At 56.0% G+C, this 26,818-nt stretch overlaps 1 protein-coding gene across 6 annotated transcripts; it reads left to right on the top strand.

Annotated features, from left to right (window-relative positions):
• The first annotated feature begins 2,045 nt into the window (after positions 1-2,045).
• Positions 2,046-26,576, top strand: HPS1 (HPS1 biogenesis of lysosomal organelles complex 3 subunit 1). 6 transcript variants are annotated; one of them, XM_028513614.2, is made up of 20 exons: positions 2,047-2,119; positions 3,583-3,698; positions 4,657-4,773; positions 9,588-9,725; positions 9,945-10,087; positions 10,486-10,594; positions 12,931-13,091; positions 13,519-13,636; positions 14,269-14,364; positions 14,511-14,586; positions 16,785-16,840; positions 17,948-18,115; positions 18,217-18,396; positions 19,480-19,541; positions 20,035-20,169; positions 20,257-20,322; positions 21,382-21,526; positions 23,564-23,677; positions 25,198-25,280; positions 25,790-26,082. In XM_028513614.2, the coding sequence occupies exons 3-20, from the start codon at positions 4,657-4,659 to the stop codon at positions 25,950-25,952; spliced, it is 2,130 nt and encodes a 709-aa protein (XP_028369415.1). In that variant the 5' UTR covers positions 2,047-2,119; positions 3,583-3,698; the 3' UTR covers positions 25,953-26,082. The 6 variants fall into 6 exon arrangements, with proteins under 6 accessions (XP_035883019.1, XP_035883023.1, XP_028369415.1 ...); XM_036027126.1 differs by lacking the exon at positions 25,198-25,280 and having other exon boundaries at positions 2,046-2,119; positions 25,790-26,576; XM_036027127.1 differs by lacking the exons at positions 2,047-2,119; positions 25,198-25,280 and adding an exon at positions 2,155-2,353 and having other exon boundaries at positions 25,790-26,576.
• The last annotated feature ends 242 nt before the right edge of the window (positions 26,577-26,818 follow it).

The raw sequence follows: 26,818 nt of genomic DNA, 5'->3' as shown, positions 1-26,818 counted from the left end.
ATAGGCAAAGATTTTCTAGACAGTACACAAAAAAGCACAGTGCTTTCTATTCTTCGAAATATCACTGTAAAGAAAATTAAAAAACAAAGCTATTGACTGGAAAAAGTGCAAAACAGACATCTGATAAAAGATTTGTATCCAAATATATATAAAACTCATATAAATAATAAGCAAGACAACCCAATTTAAAAATGGTCAAATGATTTGAATACTTTATCAAGGAAGAGATATAAATGACATATAAGCACATGAAAAGAAGTTTAATATCGTTAGTCACCAGGAAAATGGAAATTAAAACCACAATGAGAGACATACATAAAAACAACTACATACCTACTAGAATGATTGAAGTTAGAAAAAAAGATAATATCAAATGCTAAAGAGGCCACAGAGCAACTAAAACGCCCAGTACTGCAAGGGGGCATGTAAAATGGTCAGGCACTTCGGAAAGCAGTTCGACAGCTTGATACAAACTTAAGCGTACACGTTGCATAGAGCCCAGCCATCCCACTCCTAGGTGCTTACCCAAGTGAAATAAAAACATGTTGACACAAAAACTGGGACATAATCACAAATAGATCAGTTGGGTTACATCAAAATTGAAAACATTTGTGCTACAAATGGTAAGTGAAAGGACAAAACACAATGGGGGAAATTTTTTGCAAATCATATATCTAATAAGGGACTTGTATCCAGAATACATAAAGAACTCTTATAATCCAATAATTAAAAAGATAATTAACAATTTTAAAATGGGCAATGGGTTTGAATGGACATTTCTCCAAAGAAGATATGCAAATGGCCGCAAAGCATATGAAAATATGCTGAACACCATTAGTCATTAGAGAAATGCAAATCAAAATCACGAGATACCACTTCGCACCCACGAGGATGTCCAAGTTAAACTAGACAGCAAGCGTTGGTGAAAATATGGAGAAATTGGGACCATCATACATTGCTGATGGGAAATGAACTAGTGGGGCGGGGGCGGGGGGGAGTAGCAGCATACTCATTTGGTGGAATTTTGCAACCGCTGAAATTCAGGCTGATGATGAAGAGAGAACGTGGTGAGTGGAAATAACAGGACAAAGAGTGCATGGCCAGAAGTTCTCAGCTGTGGGTAGGAGAGAGAGATGCCTGCGCGGGGGGCTAACTGCTGTAGACAGGGAGCTGGAAGGTTTGGGCACTAAGGTGGGCTGCGAGGGTTGAACGGTGAATGGGGGAAGGAGAAGGGTAGTGACGCTTGCTTTGTCTGCAGGTGACCGAGGCATTAATTCTGGGCCCCTGCCTTCCATGGGGGTGGCAGGTGGGGCAGTGCTCCCCAGTGTATCCCAGACAGTCCCCAAAAGTCAGCCCCTACTGAGCTGTGCTCAAGGCTCCCAGGAGACTCCAAGGCACTGCGGGGTAACTCAGATGGGGATTTAGTCCCTTCCATGACCAGCTCTCCCACCTTCAGCCACTACAAATACACGCACAGTTTAAGAAAATGTTGCAAACATGGGTTCAAAACAAAGTCTCTAACGTGCAACTCTACTGTCCCCACCACCACACACACACACACACACACACACACACTGGATTGAGAACACTAATAAAGAAATGTCAGCATGGGCACTCTGGGGGCAACTGGGCCCTCTGTCTTCTCCACAATAGGCCCATGAAGCCCACAGCTCTTGCCCCAGAGCTGCAGTTCAGCAAGTGAAACCAGTGAGAACGAGCCCAGCCGGGAGCCAGGAGACCTGGGTACTCAACCTAACTGGGCCTCCTCAGTAAGTTATTTCCTCTAGTTGGGCCTCAGTTTCCTCTTCTGTAAAATGGGGCTAAATGGGCATGGCCCTAGTGCCTCCCTGGGGAATCACTTGAACCAAGGCATGGGAAGCCCTAGCACGCAGCTGAGGGTGAGGTCCCCAATCCCTTGGACCTCAGCGCCCTCTGTCGCCCTTGACGACAGGAAGGCGATCAAGGGGCAACAGGGGTACAAGTTCTCTGGGCCAGGCGGCCGAGCCAGAGCCGCTGCACCGCCTGCAGAGACGACCAGGGGCAGGGGCGGTCACGTGGGGTGTCACGTGCCCCCACCCGGAAGCTCGCCGGGGGCCGGGACCAGCTGGGCCGCGATCCGGTATGTGGACCTTCAGGGCTGTCCGTGGGAGGCCCTCGGCTGCCCCCTGCGCGGGCAGCGGAGCTTCCTCCGCTACCCCGCCCGGCCCGGCCCTCCGGCAGTGGGGGCGCGGGCTCCACGCCCCAGCCTCACCCACCCTCCTGTGTGGCCGCGGGCCCGCGCTTCACTTCTTGGAACCAAAGTTTCTGCAGCTTCAAGTGGGGCGGCTTCCGCGAGCCGGGCCTTCTTCCCCTGGTAGCTGAGGTTGGAGGGGGTCTGGGGGTGAAATTGCCGCGTAAACTGGGAGTGCCGTGTGTAGGGAGCCCCGCCGCGGCGAGCTGCTCGTTGCACCCCGCCCACTGTCCCTCCTGAGTGCAGCAGCCCAGCAGCGGCCGGTCGAGGTCGGAGTGAGGCGGCCCCGGACTGAGCTGCCGGGAGGCAGGAGTGGCGGCCGGCCGCAGGGGAGGTTTGCTGGGCAGGATGGTGAAAAGGGGCGCCGGACCCCCCGACCCCCACCAGTTTAGCCGGCGCCGATGGGTCCCCTGCTCCCGCCTGAGAGCAGGATAGAAAGAATGGAGAATAACACCAATGAACCTCTCTCATCAGCCTTTTGGAATAAGAAAGTAGAACTTAATGTTCACGAAGAAGCATTTCCCATTTTCCTCAAAATATGGCATTAAGGCCAGTCACGCCGGTGATGTAGCAAGTCTCAGTTACATTGTAAAAAATGCGCAACTCCTAAAAGCTTTTTCTTGCCTCTAATTTGCTTACAATGTTTGGTTTCTTAATTAAGCAGAACTTTTATATTATTCCTGTCTTTTATCATCAAAATGTGAATGATCTGGAACCAGTTTAGTTCATCCTGTGATTTGACCGAAGGGCACTTGGGAAATAAGAATCAAGACCACTAGCAACCCCCCCCCACCCGCGTGCGCACGCGCGCGTGTACACACACACACACACACACACACACGGCCCCCTGCCCCACACACGTTTATGTAGGAAAGCAGTTTGCTAAAAGCAGTCCTGCCTGGTTACTCCCTAACTCTCACTATAACCTTATAGGGAGGTGGAGCAGGAGATTGTCCCTCCCCTTCCCAGCAGGAGTTTGAGGCCCAGAGAAGTTTATGTGCCTTGGCAAAGCCAAAACTAGAACCAGGTGTCAGGTTCTTTCATCGGGTTCTCCCAGGACACCTACTTTCCTCCGGGGCTGCTTCCCTGACCATCTGAATACGCCATGCTGTTGGACAGCCAGTCATAACCCCTTCCCTGGGGCCACTCAGGGCTGGTTTGCTGACCGCACCATGGCTCTGAGTGACCCATAGTGAAATGACAGTGCTCTGAAGGACACAGTAGGTGGGGGTTAATGTTTGTGGGCACCTGCTGTATCTAAATGACTGTGTTGGCTGGATTCCCATCCTAATGGTTTGAGAGTGGGACTGGGAACAGTCAGAACTGCTTGCCCTCATGACCTCTGTTTTAAGCATTTGCAGGACCCAGGATGCTATGCTGCTCTCCATGAGTTGGTCCCCACATCTGTCCATTGCTGCCCTTTCTGAACCTCTGGCTATCTGGAAGCTGTGCTGTGTTCCTTGCCAAGGTAGATGATTCTGCCCTACCTGGGGCAGACCGAGGCAGGCAGCACCCACTCTGGGGCTGTGGGGGGTGGACAGAGGGGGCAGGCCATGACCTGAGCTCTCCCTGGCTCTGCAGAGCCCTCTCCCTACCGCCTGCCCAGGTCTGTATCCTGATGTTATCCTCGCCTGCTCTCTTCTTCCCCCCTCACACCCAGGCAGTCATCAAGGCCTGCTGTGGTGGTGAGGTGCTGTGTCTCTAAGCTACACTTTTCTCCCGGCCTCCACCAAGGAGTGGAGCGTGGGCCCTCATTGTCCCACATGAGGATGACCTACCTCCATAACCTAATCTCATCCATCTGTGGCCACACCCTTACCAGCCTACAGGGGCTCTCAGCCATTGACCGCAGCCTCCATTCCATAGCCCACCACACCCCAACCCCCCACTCCTTTCCCATTGGGCTGGCCACTCAAGCCCCTATCTGAGTTGCTCTCACCTGGGAGTCCTCCTCCAGGTCCCTGTCCTCATCCAGCAACCTCTTCACACTCCACTACTCACCCAGTCTCCACCTTGTGCTTAGCAAGGCCGCAGGAATAGGCCGCATTGTTTCACTGTGCTGGAAACACCGTGAGGCTGGGTGCTCTGAGTTAGAGCTAACAAACCAACTGGAGATTTGGGGGAATTCAGTAAGTACCACTAAGCTGGTCTTATAGGGGATCCTAAAGAGTGTGGATGACTCCGAGGCCTTTAAATGCTGTTGAGGAAACGGACCTCCACTCCCTGGCCTCACCAAGCCATGCCACCTTGTGCTCTACAAAATGGGGGGAACTGAGGTTCCTGTTTTACCAGGTTGTTTGAGGGTGTGACCCCATGCTGGTGCCTGGCACTCAGCGAGGACCCGGGAGCTGTCCCTCTTCGTCCCTCAGGCCAGGCTTCAGGCTATGGGGCTGGGAGGTGACCCGGACCGTGATTTTCCCTGGCAGATGAAGTGCGTCTTGGTGGCCACGGAGGGTGCAGAGGTCCTCTTTTACTGGACAGACGAGGAGTTTGAAGAGAGTCTGCGGCTGAAGTTTGGACAGTCAGGGAATGACAGAGAAGAGGTGAGTGTGGGGCTGGAGGGCTGGGCAGGAGGCAAGAGAACCTGTCCACCCCCTCCTGCCCAGCCCAAGGAATTAACAGGGCAGCGTGTGTGGTCCAGCGCCCCTCACCCACACCCTGGTCCTCGGAGGTTGGCCTCCCAATGCCCTGGAGTGCAGTGTGGAGTGCCGTGACCATGCCCCACGCTGCCCCACGGGCTCACCGGGCTACGTGAGGGCACGAGAGATATTGGGTTGGCCAAAAAGTCCATTATGTTTTTTGTGTAAAGTAAAAGACACGTGTTTCATTTTTACCAGTAACTTTATTGATTTGGATATTTTGAGTATGTTGGCTATTAGTTTCTAGTTGGTAGAGGCCAGGGGTGCTGCTAAACATCTTCCAATGCATGGGACAGCCCCACAGTAAAGAATTATTTGACCAAAATGTCAATAGAACCAAGAAACTTCGCAAACCACTTCTGACATGTTCGATCAGTCACAGCACCTTCTCCACACACCGTACAAATCTTTGTGTTTCAGTTGTATTTTTACCCTTCTTGAAATAATAAAGCATAATACGCCAAAATGTTGCATACCTTTTTCCATCTTCAATATTAAAATGGGCACAAAATTCACCTATTTAGATAAGTTTTATTTTAAATGCACACTGATATGACAGCTGTCCCAATACAGTTTCATGAAATTGTTTCAAATAAAGTTAAAGACAATTAAACCCTACTGGAGCCATCATACAGAAAAAAGCAAAACGAACTTTTTGGCCAATCCAATACAATTTTACTCGCACGGCAGAGAAATGTGATGTCACCCATTTCTTTACCTAAAAAGTTTAGCATGAGCTTAACATGTTACTTCCTATGGCAGCCACATTAAGGTGTAACTGGCAGACTAACCCTGACACACTCAAAGCGTGCGGTCTGACCTGCTGTGATGTGTACGTGCACCTGCAGCTCCATCCCAGTCAGTAGGAGGGACGGATCCGCACCCCCCAGATCTGTGACCCTCCTCACTTCCCCCACCTGGGCAACCACAGCTCTGCCTTCTGTCGCAGTAGACGAGTTTGTACTTTTCAGACGTACCTATGACGAAATCATACAGCAGGTGCTCAGGCTGGTTTGGGGCTGGGTTTGGTCTAGCTGCCTTCACGCAGCCCAGCTGGGGCCCTCCCCTGCTGCACCGTGGGGCCGCACTTCATGCCCTCGCACTGCCGAGCAGTGGGCCCTTCAACAGTACACCGCGGTTTGTCCGTCCACTTACCTGTTATTAGGGGTAACAACACTGGTGGTTTCTGGGTTTCACCTACACACGCAGCAGCTGTGCACGTTCCCGTGCGGGTCTTTCTCTGTGTGGATGTCGGCTGTCACTTTTCAGGGAAACCCCCAGGGTCGCGTGGCTGGGCCATGCCGGTGCATGTTAACCTTGTAAGAAGCGCCCGACTTTTCCAAAGGGGCTGTATCAGTTCACGTTCCACTAGTGGGATGTGAGACTTCTGCTCCCTCAGCGGCCCGGCCCGCGCTCGCTGTGGTCAGGCCTTGTGAGTCGAGTCCCTCTGATGGGGACCTAACAGAAAGTGACTTTTCTGTCAATATAATTTGCTCATGACAGAATCTCATTGTATTTCAATTTTCAGTTCCTTAATAACTAATGACTTCAAGCATCTTTTCATGAGCTTATTTGCCGTTCTTATGTCTTCTTTAGTGAAGTGTCTGTTCAAGTCTTTTACCAATGTATTGCTTCCTATTTTTATCGGGTGTTGAGTTTCTTATGTATTTTGGATGGAGGTCCAAGGAGACACGTGGTTTTAGTAAAGTATGTTCTTCAAGTCTGTGTCTTTGCATCCACCTAACAGCGTCTTTCAAAGAGCACAAGTTTTTAATTTTGATAACTTCAATTTATCCTCTTTTTTTTTTTCTTTTTGCTTTTATAGATGATGCTTGTGTTGCCATTTCTAAGAAATCTTTGGGTTGGGGCCCAAGGTCGCAGAGTTCTCCCTGTATTTTCTTGAAATGTTATAGTTTTAGGTTTATATTAGGTCTAATGATCCGTTTTGAGTTTTTTATGTGGTGTCAGGTGTGAGTTACAGTCGTTTATTTATTTTTGGCAAGCGGGCATCCCCGCACGGGTCAGTTGTCCCTCAGGGCCCCTCCCGATACTCTGGGTACAGCCTCTGGGGTCAGACAAAGTGTCCAGGGTCGCAGCTGGTGAACTGGCTGTCCAAGGTCACGGCCGCGGATCTGTCTGTCAGGCTCTTCTGTTTTTCAGCAGTCAACACATCTGATTTTTAAATTAAGAATTTTTAAGTATTTTAGGTTTTAAGCTGTTATTTCAACTAGCTCCCTGATACTGCTTCTCTTCCCCTTTAATGAAAACCGGGGAAAGGAACAAACTGAGGAACTCCTGATTTTTCAGTTTCTACATGGCTAGTATAAAGAGAAGAGTCTTTAAAGTTTTAATTTTTTTAATGTGTACAGCATACTTTTTTGATCCTGTAGATAATCTGAATTAACTGTAGGAAATTTGGGAACAGAAAGAAGTCATTTTTAAATGATCCATAATTTTACTATCCATAGCTATTAGCTTTTTAGCATATTTTTCAGGCCTTTCATTTTTATATGTAGTTGGGATCATGCCGTAGTTAAAGTTTTGTTGCCTGTTTTTTTTCCAGTTGCCATTATAGCTGAAGTGCTGTTCCATTTTGTTAGGTTTTCTCAGAAGCGTGTGTGTTCGTGGAAGCGCACGCCGGTGTGTGCGTGAGCGCGTGCTGGCACCCACTCGTCTCCTCGATGCTGGGCAGGGTGGGGGGGGGGGGGTGCGGCACGGCCGGCTTCTGTGACCGTGGCTGCAGGGCACGTTTGTGCTTGAATTCTGCCCCCACCTCACTGTTTCCTCGGGATAAACCCCTCAGAATGGAACCATCCAAGACAGCGTCCCGTGGTCCCTCCAGCTGGCACGCAAGGCTCCCTCTTCACACGCTGCCTGCACCAGACGTTTCATCTCCTCTCCCCAGAAAGCACCCTTGCTACACCTGCAGACGAAGCCTTTACTTTTAAAATGAGTTGCTGTACACAATCAAGATTTTTAAGTGACTATTCTATTAATGTAATTCATTCATGCCAGTTCCAGAAAATAGTGGTATGTGAATAATTCAGCAAACATGTGCCTGTCCGAAGGGATATTCAGTCAACAGATAGGAATTGAGAACCCACTGTGTGCCGGTCCCGGGGGTAAAGCAGTGAGTTGAGTTACTCATGGAGTCAGAGGCGAAGGAGGGGTGACATCCAGTGAACCAGGGAAACAGCATGAGGTCGGGGAAAGATAACTCGGGTGTGACGGGCAGGGTGGCCTGAGAGTGGACAGGGGAGCGGCCGTCTGAGCTGGGACCTGAGTGATGAGCAGGAGCCAGTGCCTCCGCCTCACTGGCAGATCCGGCAGCAGCCGCGCACGGGCCTTGGTCCCTGAGCGCAGGGAAGGTTGGAGGAACAGGCGCCATGCGCTGCTGTGCCCGCTGTGTTTTCAGTGCTGCCCGTGGCTGCTGGCCCATTGCCGGTTTTGCTTTTCGAGGAGGGTCTTGCTCAGCTCCTTATGCTGAGACAGACTTCAGCAGCCCAGCGCAGGGACCTCGTTGTCTTCCTGTTTCAGGCCAGTCTCCCAAAATCAACTTGGAGAAGGTCGGCTGTTTTCCTCCGTTCTTTTCATTCCAGTGCTGTGAAACTGGGCTCTGACCTTTCTGCTGGCTTCATCCCATTTTGTTCACAGATTTTCAACTAATCTGTCCTGTCTCTTTTTGGTTTTACTTGTTCTGTTCCTTATTCTGGAAGGCAGAGAGGATGGATGCGGGACGAGCTTGTAAAAGTAAAAGTATGCTTGTTATGGAAATAGGGCAAGTACAGAAGTATATAAAAAGTAGGAGGGAAAATCACTCACACTCAGTCTGTCCAGAAGTAATAAATTTAACCATGTTGGCTGTCTTAATATTTTCCAGTACGTTTTATGCAGTGTCATACACAGAGCATTCTCACCGTTTTTTAGAAACAGCACTGTGTCAGAGGAATGTTCCATGTCATTGAAACGTTCCATCCTTGCACCATGGACTGTTGTTTCTTTAACTGTTCCCCTGGTGCTGGACATCTACATTTTTCCCAGCTGCTTGCTGCTATAAATGATGCTGTAGTGCAGCGGTGCCCAGCCTTTCTGGCACCAGGGACCAGTTTTGTGGAAGACCATTTTTCCACAGCTGAGGGGCTTGGGGGCATAGGAAGCGGAATGGGAGAGCAGGAGGTGGAGCCCAGGTGGCGATGCCAGCAAAGCTTCGTTCGCTCGTTGGCTCGTCTCCTGCCATGCAGCCCTGTTCCTAACAGGCCACAGATGGGTGTGGGTCTGTGGCCCCTGGGGTTGGGGACCCCTGCTGTAGGGGACATCTTTGCACACGTGTCTACGCCCCTCTCGGATCATCTGCCTTAGCACGCAGTCCCCCACAGTAGACCTTCTGCTGCAGAGGGCTGGGCCTTGGTGCATGTGGTGGATGTTCTCTGAGTTGGCCAGCTCTCCACTAAATGCCCCAAGCATCCCACAGTGGCTGTGTGTCCTCATTCCGTATTTCCTTCTACCTTCAGAGCCCGAACAGCACAATTAGTTGGCCAGCCCTTCCATGGCCGGTGTTCGGCAATGTCTTTCTGCCCCCTCTCTGTCAGAACAGTGACGTCATCCCCAGCAGGTCCAAAGCCATGGAGGCCCTTGGCAGCGAGGCCTGGGCCTTGTCTGTTTCTTTGTCCCCAGTGTCTGGCACACTCAGGCAGTGTCCTTTCCCTCCCCTCTTGCAGCTTCCTGCCCTGGAGGACCAGCTCAGCACGCTCCTGGCCCCGGTCATCATCTCCTCCATGACGATGCTGGAGAAGCTCTCGGACACATACACCTGCTTCTCCACGGAAAATGGCCGCTACCTCTACGTCCTTCACCTGGTGAGTGTGTGGTTCTGGGGCCCGTGCTCCTCCTCCCGTGCGTCCACGGGCCATCCGCTTGCCTCTCCCTCATCCGGAACTTGAGACTCCTGTAGGAGGCAGGAGCTGAGGCGTATGGCAATCCCCTGGGCCCTGATCCTCCCCTCACTGTCCCCAGGGGCCAGGGCAGGTGAGGGAAGTCCCCTGGGGCCGGCTGACATCAGCCCGCTGTGCCCACAGTTCGGGGAATGCCTGTTCATCGCCATCAACGGAGACCACACGGAGGGCGAGGGGGACCTGAGGCAGAAGCTGCGTGTGCTCAAGTACCTGTTCGAGTTGCACTTCGGGCTGGTCACCGTGGACAGCCAGCTCATCCGCAAGGAGTGAGTCCTCATGGCTGGTCCCCTCCGGATCTTTGCTAAGCACCCTCTTGAGGCCGGGCAGTGTGTCCCCCCCAGCCTCTGGGAAGCTGCCCGTCCGTCCTGTGCCCCCGCTTCTTCCTGGCACCTCCCTGGGTCTCTAGCTGGCTTCCTGTTACATGTCCGCGTGTGACAGAGACTGAGGTGCAGCGATTTTCTCAGTGGCCTGGCTCCCGTTCCCCACCCATCCCGCTCCACTCTCCAGCCAGGCTCAGCCTGAACGCGGGCCCCCCGCCCCCACCATGGTATTTGGTCGGATCTCATGAGCTCTCCTGGCCCTAACAGGGGTCTAGGGCTGCGCTCTATTGGTCGAAGTTGGGCACAGCCAGCTCTTTCACGGCTCTCTCCCGCCCTTCCCCCAGGCTGCGGCCCCCAGACCTGGTGCAGCGCGTCCAGGTGTGGGAGCGCTTCCAGAGCCTGCTGTGGACCTACGGCCGCCTGCGGGAGCAGGAGCAGTGTTTCGCTGTGGAGGTGACTGCTGGGCGCGAGAGCCCTCGGGCCGTGGGGGTGTCAGCACAGAAGGGGCTGGGGGCTTTAAGACCACACTTTGAGTGACGAGTGAGGGCACAGGAAGACCCCCGAACTCATGCATTTAGAGGGTTGTTCTTCTGACCACATTATTTTCTGACCACAGGGTTGGGTTCTCAGATGGGCCTTTCTCTGATGAAACAGCTAGCTCCTGAATAAAAAAGACTTTTTGATGCAGTTTTGAGGCTCACAGTAAATTACAGAAATCTCTAAAGATAGCCCCCTCCACTCTGGCCCCCCCAAAATTATTCTGAGCTGAAACTAGAGTGGAAAGTAGAGAAGAATAAGCAGCATCGAAGGCAAGGCTGCCTGAGTGCAGACACCGAGACCAGCTCTGCAAGCAGAGCACGGAGCCCAGCCCTGAGGAGCAGAGGTGGCCGCTGTCAGCAGCCGTCCCCCGACCCCTGCACCGACACACAGACTCTCCCCAGATCAGGGGTTCACACACCCCGTTGTGCGTCCGAATCATCCGGAGGCTTGTTAGTACAGGCCGCTGGGCCTTACCTTCCTCATTCGGAGGGGGCGGGAGGCTCCAGAACAGGGGGGTCCAGCCCGAGGCCCACTGGCTGAGTGCGGCCCAGGATGGCTGTGAATGCGGCCCAACACAGAAGTATAAATTTACTTAAAACATTATAAGATTTTTTTGTTTTCCTTAGTGTTTGTGTATTTCATGTGTGGCCCAAGATAACTCTTCTTCTTCCAGTGTGGCCCAGAGACACCGAAAGGCTGGGCACCCCTGCTCTAGAATTTGCATTTCTAATGAGCTCCTAGGTGGTGCTAACTATGCTGGTCCAGGAACCACACTTTGAAGGCCACTGCGTCACCGCTGTGGATGGCAGGTTAAGAGCAGGCCACACGAGCTGATAGTTCACCGTCAGGTGCATCGGGAAGCAGTCCCGTGAGAGAGAATCAGGGGGGTCCTAGCCGATCACGTTAGCACCCAAGGAGCTTGATGTGCTAGAACTATTAGTCCAGGAAATAAAATAACTGAAATATTTTAAAACATAAAAGCTAAAAAGGAACCCATGTAGCTATTGTAGAAATGAAAATATAACGGTTAAAATGGAAACCTCAAGGAAGGGGTTAAATAGCAGATGAGACGTAGCTAGAAAGAGAATCAGTGAATTGGAAAATAGACCTGCAGGAATTCATTTTCACAGCCCACTCATTCACTCCTCCCATAAACATGCAGCACCTACTGCGTGCAAGAGGTGTGCCAGGCCCTGGGGGTACAGAGATACAGAAAGGCACGACCCCTGCCCTGGAGGGGAAATCGGCCACATGCTAAAACACATGAGAAAGTATCCCGGGTATTGTCATTGTGAATCTGTCATCACAGTCCATGATGGTACACAGGATGTGATGGTCAGCTCTTTCTGAGACATTAGAAGGGCTTTTGTAGATGACGGAATGCAATTCAAATAAAATCCAACCCCTGCCCAGGCCTACCGGGCCCTGTACGACCTGCCACCGCTTGTCCTGGCCCAGCCTCACCTCGCGCCTCCTGTCCACACTGACTGCACACTGGCCGCCTGGGCTTCTTCCCTCCCGGGAGAACTGTCTGCCGGCCACAGGCTGTGCGGCACAGCAGGCATCAGCCACACAGTGCCGTTAGTTAGAGTGCAGTGGTGTTAGTTAGATGGACTTGTTCTTACAGGTAAAGGATACCCTGGATTTTGAAGACTTAGTACAAAAAAGGGGCATGTCAAACATTCCATTAATGATTTTATATTGTATGTTGAAATATACTATTTTAGAGATATTGGTTAAAATAAGTTACTACAATTAATTTTACCTTTTTAATTTAGTTACTGGAAGATTTTTAATTGTGTGTAGGGCTCGCCTTATATATTAGTTGGACAACACCACTCCAAACTCTCTCCCCGCCTCAGGGCCTTTGCATGTGCTCTTCCATCTGCCTGCAGCACCCTCCCCCACCCTCCTTTCTCTGACAGGATGTCTCGTCCTTAAACTGACTTCTTCCCTTGTACGCCTGACCCAAGTGGGTCTCTGTACTCTCTCTTGCCCGGCACTGTGTATTTCCCACTGGGCACTTGGTCTTCCTCTCGCGTAGTGTGTGACTCACCCCCTAGTTCCAGTGAGCAGACTGCACGCCCCAGGGGAGCAGGGGTGGCACTGGCGGGAGTCTCCCTGTTCCCAGGTGCCTGGCACACAGTCTGTGCTCGGTGCGGACTGGGTGAGCGTACCCACCAGCCGGGGCCTGGAGTGGGAGTGGTGGTGGGTGACGTGGCCTCCTCTCCCTGCCCACGTGCGGCCAGGCTGTGGAGCGGCTGATCCACCCTCAGCTCTGCGAGCTGTGCATAGAGGCGCTGGAGCGGCACGTGGTCCAGGCTGTCAACTCCAGCCCCGCCCGGGCCGGCGAGGAGGCCCTGCATGCCTTCCTGCTCGTGCACTCCAAGCTGCTGGCCTTCTACTCCAGGTGAGCCCGCGGTCCCCCGGCCCCTCGTTCACACCCTGTCTGGGAAGCTCCACTTCCCTGGCCAAGAAAACTGTCAAGACCCCCTTCTTCCGTGAAGCCTTCTCAGATTCTTCAGTTCTTCAGTCCCTCTCAGCTCACTCCCTTCTCTGAATTATTTTTCCCAGCAATACTCTGAGTCTGAATGCTGGACTGGTCCCTGGTGGTTTCCCATTGGTATTTTTTTTTAAAAAACAACCAAGTGTTAGTTTAAAAGTCAATGTGTTAGTTTTACATATATCTTGCCTTTCTCCAAAAACAAAGTCAGCAGGCGCATTCGTAACCTCCTTGAGGGCAGGGACCGTGCTCCAGACTTAGCTTAATGGACTGTGCCCGCCCACTGCCGCCGGGACGCTGGGTGGTGCCGCCCAGCTGCCTGTTCTCCCTGCAGCCACAGCGCCAGCCCCCTGCGCCCGGCCGACCTCCTCGCCCTCATCCTCCTGGTCCAGGACATCTGCCCCAGCGAGAGCGCAGCGGAGGACAGCGGCGCCGACGACGAGGACACTCAGGTCTCCGTCCCCTCTCGGGGCTGCGGGAGACCCTCAGGGCTACGGCCCAGGAAAGAGCCCAGAGGGTGCGGGGCAGGCTGCCGGGGAGGCCGTGGCTCCTGAGTCACAGGGCAGTGGCTGGGCACCACACGCTTCCTGCTGCTTTCAGGTAGGGGAGGACTCTGGAGGGCACCTGGTTAGAAGTGCAGACTTTGGAGTCGGGTAGTCCCTGCGTCACCTCTTAGCAATGTGAGCTGCCCAAGTACTTGCCCTTCTGAGCCTCGATTGCCTTATCTGTGCGATGGGACAGTGATGGCTTCCACCTCTCAGGGTTGTCTGGAGGAATAAAGGGGGCAGTTTCGTGGAGCCCAGCAGTGCCTGGGGGTAAGGAGCCCTCAGTGAGTGCTGGTCACCACCGTAGCCACCTTCATGGTCTTCGGTGGTGGTTTGGGTATCAGTGAGGTGGAATTTCAGTGATCTGGAGAAAGATTGGACCACCTAGAACTGAAACAGCCCTGGAAAGTGAGGGCACTCACCAGGGCTTCGTGCCTGAGCCCCTGCTTCCAGGGCTGTGCTGGGAAGTGCTGGGAAGTGGGGGCAGGTGGGGAGGAGCCCGGTAGGCACCTCTGACTGCTCTCCTGTGCCTGCCGCAGCCTTCCCTACGGAGGCTGCAGAGCAGCCAGAACATCCCCTTGCAGCAGGCCTGGAGCCCTCGGTCCTCCGCCTCCACCAGGAATTCTGCAGGGACAGTATGTGCTGTGTGCCTGGGAGGAGGGGAGAGGAGGGCGGGTGGGGTGGGGGGAGAGAAGGGAGGGCTGCCCCCGCTGGGTCACTGGGTCGGACAGCAGGGACCAGGGAGGAGCCTTCAGTGCATGCTGCCCCCTTCTCCCCACAGGAGACAGACAGCTTCTCCCTCCCTGAGGAGTACTTCACCCCGGCTCCTTCCCCAGGGGAGCAGAGTTCAGGTTCAGGTGAGACCTGGGGGTGGGGAGAGCGGGGAGGGGGGGGAGTGGTGGGGGGGAGGAGACAGATGCCAAGTGGCGGTCCGACTTAGGGTGCAGTGGGCCCCCTGGCTTGTGAGGGCCCAGAGCAGACACCGATTTCTAGGGTACAGCCCGCAGCCTGCAGCCGCCCTCTGCCGGCGTGGCTGGCCCCAGTCTGGGCTCAAGGACTGCGAGGGCCACTCGGGCGGTTGCTGAAAACTTTTATGGCAATCGATTCCATTTAAAAATTCATCTCTCAAATGTGTATTCTCTGCCTTCTCTTTCCTTTTGTTAATTAATAAGTAACCAGGTAGTTAAAATTAAGTAGTGGTCACTTGATTTCAAGCAAAGTGGTTTAAAATACAAATATCCAGCCTCTACTGCTGTGGAGACTGAATTTTTTTTCAGAGAATGCAGGTAAACAACAAAAATAAACTAAACATACTCTAAATGCTATAACAAAACAGCGAAGGCAACATCGCTTAGAGAAATGGGTAAGCCGGCATCTGGACTGTCGTCACCACAACCAGGAATGACATTTCCCTCCGACGTCCTGGGGAGAAGGGGACGCCAACGCCGTCCGGCCGAGGGAGCAGGCCAGGGTCTGAGGAGGAGCAACTCCTCGGGGACTCAGCTCTGGAAGGGAGGCGCTGTGCGGCTCCCTTAGACCGCGGGCTCTTGGCCGGGGCTGCGCCGCGGAGCAGCTGTGGCCAGACCGCGTGAGCTGGAGTCCCAGGGCTGGAGTCCTGGCGTGAGTGCTTCTAGAAGTTTCCTGTGAGGCCAGTGAGCTGCAGGGTGAGAGCCATGGCTGTGCACAGATTTAGGTTAGAGCAGCGGTTCCCACCCCGGCTGCTCAGGGGGCTCACTGGGGGTCTTCAGAAACTGCTGGAGCTGGGCCTGGGCCAGGGACTCGGACGTAACTGGCCTGGGGTGTGGCCTGAGCATCAGGATCTTTTTTTTTTTTTTTGAGAGAGAGAGAGGAAGGGGGGAGGGAGAGGGAGAGAGGGAGGGAAACAGAAACATCGATTTGTTGTTCTACTTTTTTGTGCATTCATTGGTTGATTCTTGTATGTGCCCTGACCAGGGACCAAACCGTCAACCTTGGGACCACGCTTTAACCACCTGAGCTAGCTGTTCAGGGCCTCAACACCAGGACTTTTGAAAGGTCTCATGTGCAGCCACAGTTAAAAACCACGGGGTTAGAAGTTCTTAATGTTAGGTCCTTGGACGGACTGCCGGAGCCTGGGCCCCCTGAGGTCAAGTGCCAGGTCATTTATACTTATGCATTTCCCTGAGGCCAGGGCCCATGGCTGCTCTCTGAGCTCCTACACGAGCCCAGAACACAGAGAAGCGCCGTTTGGGGTGATCGCTGAAGTTCCCTTTCCTTCTTACTGCTCCCCTCCCTCATTCATCACAACCCCCCTTGCACCTTTCTCTCAGTGTTAGTTCTTTATGTCTTAGAGCTATAAATAATGCCCTTCCACAGTGCAGAGGACTCGCAGCTTATAAATAAATGGCTTGAGTTGCACGCGTCCATTTGTAAATCAGGTGTTTGAGACGTAGGAACAGACTTTCCCCAGAGAAACATGGTTATAAATGATAGTTGTTTGCAATAAACTATGAGAGAACACTATTATTACAATCATATAACATTTGCAATATGAAATGGGCTCTGTAGGTTTTTGTGAGCTACGCTAGGAAGGGAAATGTAGCTCAGTTCCCAGCACACAGTAGGTGCTCAGGAGCGCCTACTGGTGATTGACTAACAACCGGGGAAAAGCAGACCGAGTGCTGTCTCCTGTGGAAGAGGCACTGTTATCACCAGGTGGGGACCTGAAGGAGGCGAAGGGCAGAAACGAGGAGGGGACTAAGGGGGCGAGGAGGAGACTGAGGCGCATGGCCCCCAGGCACATGCTCCCAGTGGTGGGCTCTGGGCGGAGCTGCTGTTTCCCGCCTGGGCCGCTCTAGCCCTGGCACCATGGCGTCTGCCTGCACCTGCCAGCCTGGGATAGGATGATGGGACGGGACAGGCACTGCCGCTCCAGCCCATGCCAAGGGCTGGGCCCTGCCAGCTGCTGCAAGGAGATGGGGCCTCTGTTCCACCCTCCCCCTAACATGCTATTGGGCCCCTATTTATACTTTCCAATCATGTATGTTGTTGTTGTTTCATCACCTGTGGCCTGCAGGCAGCACCGTCTGGCTGGATGGAGGCACCCCACCCACCGATGCTTCCCAGATCCAGGTGAGTTTGGGGGCGGGGAGAGTGTGCAAATCTGCCAGGCACCAGCTCAGCCGGGACGCTGCGGCGGGTGCTGGGGACGCTGAGGTCTCCCCTCTGCGTCACTTCTGCCACCGGGGGGCTGGCAGAGCCGGGGGCAGCTCACTCAGCCCAGAGGCAGGGGCCAGGGTGGGGGGTGACGGTGGCCTCTGCTCCTGAGAAACCCCTACACTCCTCACCGGTCTTGGAAATGAGAGTCCAGCTTCATTTTTCATTTTTTTTTTCCAAAATGAAGGTGTAAATATATTCATGGCAGAAAAATTGGGAAATAAAGTATGGAAAAGGAATAAAAACCTCTCTCTATACACACACACACTACATATGTGTTTTTTGTTTTGTCAAATTTGAATCCTAATGCGTTTTCTCCGAGACGGGGCCCTCCTCACTCCTCAGCGGTGAGGTTAGGGACGGCCCGAGAGTGCAGCGCCTGGTGCTTATGTGCAGACCCCAGAGCAGCTGGTGCATTGCACCCAGCTTTCCGCTTCTGTCGTAAGACCGCTGTGTCTTCCTCACAGAGAAGTCTGGGTGGCATCTCCGATGAGCTCTTTAATCCTCTCCTTTTGCCCACTAAAGGCTTTCTTAGAGCCTTCTGTAAGACTGGGGTCTTGCTCATTCAGTCATCTTATGCCTCAGTTTCCCCCAGTATAATGGCTGCCATGATGCTCTGAGGGTGGCTGGAATGACAGAATGTTCCTTTAAATGCTTTCATTTATGATGATGGCCTGGGGAGGGAGCTTCTCGCGCTCATCCCACCCGCCTGCTTTTCCTGCCTTTTCGTTTCCTCTCTGCCGCCCACAGCCCTGCATGGCCCTGCATGGCATCCAGCCCTGCCTCTGGGGGGGAAAGCCCAGAAGCAGCTGAGAGGGAGACAGACGTTAGTTAGAACCAGAGCTGCGAGAGCAGGGTCCGCAGAGCACAGGGATTGATGCGCTGGGATTCTTGGAGCTAAAATGTTTGCTCCCGTGGGTCACAGCGTGGATGGCGAATGGGCAGCTGTGGGTGGATCTAGCGTGGGGAGGAGACTGGATGGGCCCCCCACCTCCTCCCGTGACAGCACCCCTTCCTCCGCAGATAGCTGAAGACACCCTTGAAACACTCATCCCTGACCCCCCGGCACCTCCCTGTCCCAGAAGGATTTTCCTGGATGCCAGTGTGAAAGACAGCTACTGCCCCATGGTGCCCCACACCATGTACTGCCTGCCCCTGTGGCCGGGCATCAGCATGGTGCTCCTGACCAAGGTACGAGCCCCCCATCTGCCCCCCACCTGCCCCGGCGACGCCGAGGCCGGCACACCTCCCCCACCGGGTCGTGGGCCCCTGCCCTCTGCTTCTTCCCTTAGAGCCCCAGCGCGTCCATGGCCTCAGTCCTGTACCAGCTGCTGGACGGGTTCTCCCTGCTGGAGAAGAAGCTGAAGGAGGGGCAGGAGGCCCGGAGCTTCCTGCGGTCCCACCCGCTCACGGGGGACCTGCGCCAGAGGATGGACAAGTTTGTCAAGAATCACAAGGGGCAAGAGATTCAGGTGAGGCCCGGATCCGCAATATACCCACCTCCGGGGGAGGAGGCGGGGCCTGTTCAGCCCACACCAGTGAGGGCCACGGGCTGTGGAGCCCTCCACCGCCCCACCACAGCTTGGGGACCCCTGTTCCCCCATTAGGAAATTGTAATAAAAACTGACGGTGGCACCTGACATTTTCAGATCATTTTTATGTTTTAAGTTTGACAGGACATGCATTCTAGAATTCCCATTGTTTTAGGGGGGAAACTGGGACTCAGACTGCGCCTTGGCCGGAACCACTCAGGGAGCCAGAGCCTGACCCCAGGACGCAATAAAGGCCATCGGCTGCCCCTGACACCCCTCACAGCACTCGGGTCTCACAGAGAGGCCGCCCCCATCCCCACCCTCAGGGGGCTTCACACCCTGGTGGGAGACAAGGCAAACAGGCCAGGGACAGCACCTAGGGGCATGTGGGAGCAGTAAGAAGCAGGGCACAGCGGCATCAGGAGCCTAGAAGGAAGGAGGGACACGGGGCTTGGGGTAGGCAGCTGGTGGTGCCCGGTCTGCTGAAGAGCCAAGTGAGAGTCGCTGTGGCCACCGTGCACTTGGCCTGAAAACAAGCGGAAGGATTGGAGGAGGCAGAGCAAGCCAGGCGGGGCCGGACCCAGCCAGACCCAGGGTCCCGGCCCAGGGCAGCCGCAGGCCATGCTGCAGGGCTTCGCAGCAGTGGCGTGTTAGAATGCCACGTGCTCCTCTAGGAGGGGGCCCGGGGCTCCTGCCCAGCGCCTGCCCCATGTCCACCCTCCCTCGAGTCACTTACCTGTCCCCAACGGCATTCATTCACGGGTCTGTGCCAGCCAGGCAGTGAGCCCAGTACCTGGCACACAGACGCTGCTGTTCAAAGAGACACCTTCCAAGAGAGTAGAACCTGGTGGACAGCAGGTGCAGAGAGCGGGGGGACCTGCCAAAACCCCCACTCCAGCTGTGCGAGTGCATGTGTGTGTGCTGGGCCTGACTGCGCCTTCGGGAGGCTGACGTCCAGGGGCCTCCCCGTACCTCCCTGTGGGTACATCATCCGGAAGCTGACCTGTCCCCTGTCCTCTGCAGAGCACCTGGCAGGAGTTCAAGACCAAGGCCTTCTCCAGAAGTGAACCCGGATCGTCGTGGGAGTGAGTAGTGGGCTCACTATAGGAGGGGGGCGGGGCAGGCAAGTCGCCTCCAGGCCAAGAGGGAGAGAATGTTCAGGAAGGCGCTTCTGAGGGGAAAGGGGTCCTGGCAGAGTGGGGTCCAGCACCGGGACGCGGGAGGGAGGTGGGGAAGCAGAGAGGCCAGAGGCTGAGGAGCAGGGCTCTGAGGACGAACACTGGGACAGACCAGCCGGGTCCCGCCCAGCTTCTGCGCTGATTCAGGGCGGCCTGGAACATGCCACTCCCCCATTTATTGGTAAAAATAAACCATGGAGTTGGACAGGATCCCACGAACTTCATTCAAGTGCATGGAGCACCGCGTTGCGGGGGGAACCGGAAAACTGCCTCCTGGGTCACGAGGGTGAGGTGTCAGCTGAGTCTCTTGTCACTGCAAGGGCAGGGGCGACCCCCACAGGGGACGAGGCACTCTCCTAGGGCCCTTCCCACTCTGACGCTCGCCTCTCCTGGTGCCCAGGCTGCTCCAGGTGTGTGGGAAGCTGAAGCGGCAGCTTTGCGCCATCTACCGCCTGAGCTTCCTGACCATGGCTCCGGGCCGGGGAGGCCCCCAGCTGCCCCAGCACCTGCAGGACCAGGTCCAGGCGCTCATGCAGTGAGTGTGGGGGTGACTGGCCTGATGGCCCTGGGTGGGGGTGGGGCAGGCCTCCCCATTCCCCGGCTTCCCCTGCTTCCCCGGCAGAGAAAAGCTGATGGACTGGAAGGACTTTCTGTTGGTGAAGAGCAGGAGGAACGTCACCATGGTGTCATATCCTACTGTCCGAGCCCCGGGCCAGCCCAGAAAAGCCCCTCGAGTCTGCCTGCCCTCCACCTGCCCCCCGGAAGGACTGCGGCTTTGGGGTGGGGGATATGTGCCCCACCACCTGAGCTGCTTTTCTCCGCGCAGCAGTGACAGGATGTAACGGCCTCCGTGCCTCTCTGTGGGGACGCTCCAGGGGCGAATTCAGAAGCCCCTGGTGTCCCAGAGTCACTCTGTAAAAGCCTCGGAATCCACTCACGTCGGTGTTGTCCAGCCAGCAAGGTGCTGATGGGCATTCCAGGAGGAGCGGGGGTCTGAGGCGCGGGTCAGCCCGAGAGCCACATCCTCCTGCTCCAATGTCATAGTTCACAGAAGGTGAAGGCTCTGAAAAGGCCTGCACGAACGATCTTCGTCCCTGTTTAAGAAACCATGCCCGAGACTTATAAGACCCTGTTATTAAGGAACATGAGTTTTATTGGACACTGATTTCCCCTGGAACTTCTAATGAAGTAGCTTTGCCTGTGCGCAGGTCTCTGAAGGGTCTGGTGTCCAGTCCCCTGAAAGCTCTGTCTGCAGTGTGAGGGCGGAAGGAACGGCAGAGCCACCAGCCACTGCCCTCTGTGGGGGACTGTCCCCGCCTCCCAGCTCTCGGGGGAGGTGTGGTGGTGAACAGAGTCTCGCTCAGGTGTGTGCGCTGGGCGGTCAGCCGGCTCACTCGTCTCCTGCGTGGTCCCCGTGCACCAGCCGTGCACCAGCTACGCACCCCTCAGGGAAGTCATACAATAGGAGCCCGTGTTTCTGTTTCGTCCAGAACACCGTGTGTTCCATGTGCCAGGGCCAGGGATTCACTGTACCTGCATGTCAGAACTTCTCAGGGTGGGGGTTAAGAAGTAAAAGGAGATCTGGGAGGGACCTGAAGGGTCGGCTGGGACAGGAACCTGTGGGGAGGGGTGGGTGTGGCAGGCCTGGCCTCCGACCAGCTGCTGAGCCTTGTAGAGGCCTAGGTCAGGGACAGAGAAGCACCCTCCCTGGTTCCTGGCCTACGAGCACCTTAACTCAGACCCTAACCTACCTGGAAGACTTCCCGGGCTTGGTGCACTTCATCCACGTGGACCGCACGACTGGCCAGATGGTGGCACCTTCTCTCAGCAGCAGTGAAAGGACCTCATCTGAGCTGGGCAAGGGGCCCCTGGCTGCCTTTATCAGAACCAAGGTAACTGCCGCCCAGCCCGCACCCTGGGGGACCAGGGGTGCTGCCAGACCCCTGCCTGGGAGGGGCTGGCCCTGGCCCTCTGGGCTCTGGGAGGCTCTGAACCCCACCCCCGCCCCCGTTCTTCTGATGGTATCCGCTCCAGAGGAGAGCGCTTGTCTCTGTCACCCTAGGGCCCAGGTCCGCACCCAGGGCCACATGGGCCTTGGTCAGTGCCGGGCATTTGCTAATGCCCTGGATTAGCAGAGGCTGGGCAGCAAGCGAGGTCAGAGGGAGGACAGGCCGGAGCCCACCATGGTGCCTGGCGGCAATTGTTGAATTAAATAAAACAGAAGAAACAGCTTAATTTGACTATCAGAACTTCAAACTAGGTCATTTCTATGAAGGAAGCATTCTCTGGGGATTCTTTTTTTCTCTTTGACTCTTCTTGGCAAACTAGTATTTTTGACGAGAAGGGCGGGCCCTCAGCCACGTTCTAAACTGTCTGTGCACACACAGACACGCACAGCCGCTGTTTCTGCATCCGAACGAAGTGTGTCCCAGAGGCTAACGCCAGACGGCTGGCAGAGGCCTGTGTCGGAGCCCTGCACTGGCTCTCACTAGCCGTGCGGCTGGGGTGTTACATACCGTAAATTCAGTTTCCCCGTCTGGGAAAGGGGATGGGCCTGGAGCCCCCGCGGAGGTCACAGACGCACAGAGTGGCGCGTGTGGAGCACTCCGCGCCGCATGTGGCACAGCCTAGAGGGAGCACTTGCTGAGCACTTACTGGCACCATCCGCCGCCGCCTCCAGCGAGTCCCTCTTTCCGGAGCCGGTCGGCTTCTCTGGACACAGTCCCCTCCTCCGCTGTTCTTCTGGGCAGGTCGTGGGTGCGCTCTGTCCCTGCCGGTGTGACTGCCACACTGTCACTTGCCTTTCTATCGGGTGTGCTTTCTCGTGCCATTAATTCTTTATTAACATGATTTTTAGCAGCTCTACGACAGTCTGTCATGTGACTGCAACATAATTTACTTAGCCGTCTCCCCGGCGCGGAGCACGGAGATCGTTGCCAGGCTCTCGCCATTGTAAATAAGGCCGCAGCACACACCTGCGCACATCCGTCTCTGTCCCGCCTCCGATTGTTTTTCTCACTGCGCGCTCCCAGAAATGGAATTACTAAGTCAAATGGGAGGGATGTTTTTAAGGTTATTGATACATCTTGTCAAATTGCTTTCCTGAGAACATAGCAAATCCACGTATTTGTTTGCAGATGTAATTAGACGTTACATTGTGGGCAGGTTTGGGGTGAATCACGTCTGCTTTCCACTGTTTCTCGGAGAGAGAGCTCATCAGGCCTTCCCCCAGCCCGGGAGGGGCCAGCCGAGCAGTCCCCACTGCCTGCCCCCAGACAGTGCACAGGCAGCGTCAGGAAGCCCTTGAATGAGGCGGAGGGCATCTCAGTCACTTGGCCCCCTGAGACCGCGCTGCCATCAGGCCCCTTGGTGAGCCTAGTCTGGGCCTCGCCCCTGCAGCAGAGGGAGCACTGGGATCAGGGGGCCTTGCGTGTTCACCCACCTCACTTGCACCTTCCAGGCCTAGAACCTGTGTGTGCCAAAGGGTCCCGGCTGGGAGGGGCCTGGTGAGTGGCTGGCCCCTACAGCAGGAGGGGTTTCTAGGGGCCACCCTTTGTCTCCTACTGGATCACCGCTGTCAACGGTCACTGGACCGTTGTCCTTGGCTGATTTCTGACCCAAAGGATGAGTTTGCTAATTTGTAGTTGGTGTGTAGAGCAAAGTTGTGTGAAGTGTTTTTACATATGTTTATCGTCGTGGTGACTACAGGGGTAGTCCCCTTGTCCGCCCAGCATGGATCTGTTCCGGATCTCCTGCCTGAGCCAGAGCAGTGCCTGGGTGCTCAGGGAGGCTGTGTGTGGACAGGCCCCGGCCCCCACGGACCTCCTCCCTGGAGTGCTGCTCTGGCCACAGAGGGAGAGAGCCTGAGCTCCGTCCCTGCCGCAGGGTTGACCTGTCTGGGGTGCTGAGCCCTCTCCCCCCTTCCCCAGGTCTGGTCTCTGATCCGGCTGGCACGCCGATACCTGCAGAAGGGCTACACCACGCTGCTCTTCCAGGAGGGCGACTTCTACTGCTCCTACTTCCTGTGGTTCCAGAACGAGATGGTGAGTGTGGCTTTCCTTTCCTGCAGCTCCTGGCTGCTTCCTGCTGACTGTGCTCAGTCCGCCTCTTCGTCTCTTCTGGTCCCGGGTGGAGCCGACAGATAAGCTGGGCTGGTTGGGACCCAGGACCCAGAGGTCCCCCTGGCACACCGGCTTTACCAACCTTGCACCCAGTGGTCTGGAAACCTCACGCTGCTGTTCAAGGCTGCGTGCAGGCCCTGTGTGGACTGAGGGACCTTGGCCTGTGTGAGGAGGGCCGCTCGGACCATGTGCTTGGGGGAGGGGGGAGGGCAACACGGCCCCCCGCACTTAGGAAGCATGGCACCCTGGTTCCCAGGTAGAGCCGGTGAACCAGGCGCAGAGCAGCCAGCCAGACTGCACCAGGTGAAGCTGCCGGTGCGGCTCTGGGTGTCGCTGGTGCTGCGGGGCCCGCCCACAGCCTGGGGAGGCACCATCTGCGCCGTCCCAGAGTCTGTTTCTCTTGCTCTCTCTTCCCTCCTCTTTCCTCTGCTCTCCTTCTCTGTTTCTCTGTTTTCTCCTCGGGTGGCACCAGTGCGTTAGTCACTATCCCAGCTCTTTAAGGGTCATTTCTTCCCCCTCACATGTCCCTGGTCCCCGCTCTCTTGTCTCCCCCGCCCCCCCCCTCCCGCCCTTTGCTTACTCTCTCTCTCTCTCTGCTCTTGGCGAGAGGGGACCCTGAGGCGATGGCCCATCCCTTTTCACAGTGCAGGCACTAGAGCCTCTCACCACTGTTCTCACGACCCCACGTCCACACAGCCCCACCCCATGGCTGGGGCAGGCGTCACTGACCCCGTTCCACACCCCGGAGACACTGGTGATCTGGAGGTCAGACACCACGGCCGGGGTCACTGAGTCACGGGCTCAGCTCGTTGGGCCTGCAGGCTGCTGCTGTCTTTGCTCTGTGCCCTCAGAACTCCTAGAGCGAGAAGCGGCGTTCTGCTGGGTCGGCCCCACAGGGTAACAGGCTGAAGTGAAGCTGCCCCTGCGCCGTCGTGAGCGGCCACTGGACACTGCCCAGTGCGCCTGCCCGCCTGCAGGGCGGGCCCCATGGTCCCACGAGAGCTTTCTGAGGAGCCCCATGATGGGGCCTGGCTCACGGTGGGGCCAGTGGGTCTTGCTTCCCTCCCCTCCAGACGCTACCCTGGGAGTGCCCAGTGTTTTCAAAGAGAGACGGGCCTTCTGATGATGCTTTGCCCTTTGTGACACCTCCCAGGTCCTCCTCCCCATGGCCCTCCTGAGCACGCTGACCCAGGCCCCTCCATCCACGGCGGTGAGGGCTACCACGTGCCAGGCACAGTGCTCAGGACTCGCACACGTTGTCTCTGACGTTCACTGGGCATTGCTGTCACTCCCACGTCACAGGAGGGAAAGCAGGGTGAACGGTCCACGGGCGTTCCCAGCACCACGCACACCGGGCGGGGCTGCGCCGGCCCCGAATCTGGGGCATCTGGCCCACCACACTCACCGCCTGCCCCGTCATGACCCTCCGCCTCCTTCCGTAGGGGTACAAACTGCAGATAATCGAGGTGCCTGTTCTCTCCGATGACTCGGTCCCCGTGGGCATGCTGGGAGGAGACTACTACAGGTGACGCTCATCTGGAAGGCTGTTGGGGCCGTGGCTGTACAGGCATTGGGTGATAAGTGACAGCTCCTCCTTCAGGATCCCCCCTCCACCACCCAAAGAAGCTGGAAACCCTTGTGGAAGCTCCTCACAGTGGGCCGGCCTCCCGGGAGAGGGCAGCGCCTGCAGCACGTTTGGGCTTCTCCCACCGTGCCGTGGGCACCCGCTGGGCGGCATCTGCAAATGTCTGTCCATGCCAGGGCCCAGGACTTCCCTGCGGCTCTGTGGTGTGGCATCTTGGCTGGAACGCCGCTGTCGGCACGCCCCACGCAGGACTGAGAACCCACAGGGGTGGACCATGGTGGCCTGGGGCTGGCCTCGTGCGGTTAGGTCAACAGGGGCTGGGTGGGCGCGCTGGCCCCGGTGCTGGGAGCCAGAGAGGTGACGGTGCTTGCAAGGCTCCGGAAGAGGTCGCTGGCTGTGGGGGAGGCTGCGGCCTGACTCCTGAACCCTGTCCTCCCTTCTCCCCACAGGAAGCTCCTGCGCTACTACAGCAAGGGCCACCCCGCCGAGACTGTCAAGTGTCACGAGCTGCTGGCCCTCCACCTGTCGGTCATCCCCATAGACATGCTGGTGCAGCAGGCGGGCGAGCTGGCCCGGCGCCTGTGGGAGGCCTCCCGCGTGCCCCTGCTGTAGGCCGCCGACTGCCCACTGCAGGGGCCCGTGCACCCCGCTTCTGCACCCCACCCCCGCGTGCAGACATTCCCCAGGGCGAGAGCCTCCTTCTGTCTGAGGAGGCCACCCGAGGATGGTGTCGTCCCCAGGGCAGCCCCAGGGTTTCTTTTCTTTTTTTTCTTTGTTTTCTTCTGTTCCCTCCTGGTAGGATTTCTTTAAGAAGCTTCACCTGGTACAGCCACTCTCCAGGCAGTGACCAAACCCCCAGACTCTTCCGTCTTGCGGAGGAGGGTGGGTGGCCAGGAGGCTCCATGGGTCTCCTTAAAACAGCAGTGGCTGTGAGGTTCAGGGCTGCCTCTCCATCTGTCCTCAGGAGGCGGGTCCCCAGTGCCTGCCGTGTCTGAAGACACCTACTCTGTGCCTTGTTGGAGGGAGGAAGACTCCCTCCAGAAGCCGTTTCCTCCCCGCACGGAAGGAGCTCCGCTGGCTGGGGTTGAACTCCGACTCTGCCAGTTCCCGTCTGCGGCTCTGGGCAGCTCTCCCAAACCCAGCCTGTCTCCCCATGTGCGGAGTGGCCGTGCCTCCTTTCCGGGTGTTGTGAGGGCTGCTGGACACGGGACAGGGGCTCAATAAACGCTGGCGCAAGTATCGGTATTGTCCAAGTCAAATACACCTGCACCCCTGGGCCCTTCTTGGTGCCCAAAAGCTCTGGACACTCCTGGCCTCTTGGTGCCCCATGCGGTTCTCCCGTCCTGCCTGGGCCCCTCCCAGAGATCCGTGTCCTTCAGCTGTGGGTCCCAGGCAACCCTGGTATGCCCGGGATTGAGATCCACTGCCCAAGGGGTGCGGCCTCCAACATAGGAGCTCCCACCCCAGGAGACACAAGG

The sequence above is a fragment of the Phyllostomus discolor genome, chromosome 5 (genome assembly GCF_004126475.2).
Source record: "Phyllostomus discolor isolate MPI-MPIP mPhyDis1 chromosome 5, mPhyDis1.pri.v3, whole genome shotgun sequence".
Lineage (NCBI taxonomy): Eukaryota > Metazoa > Chordata > Mammalia > Chiroptera > Phyllostomidae > Phyllostomus > Phyllostomus discolor.
Note: the sequence above shows the minus strand (reverse complement) of the source record. Positions and strands in the feature narration are given on the sequence as shown.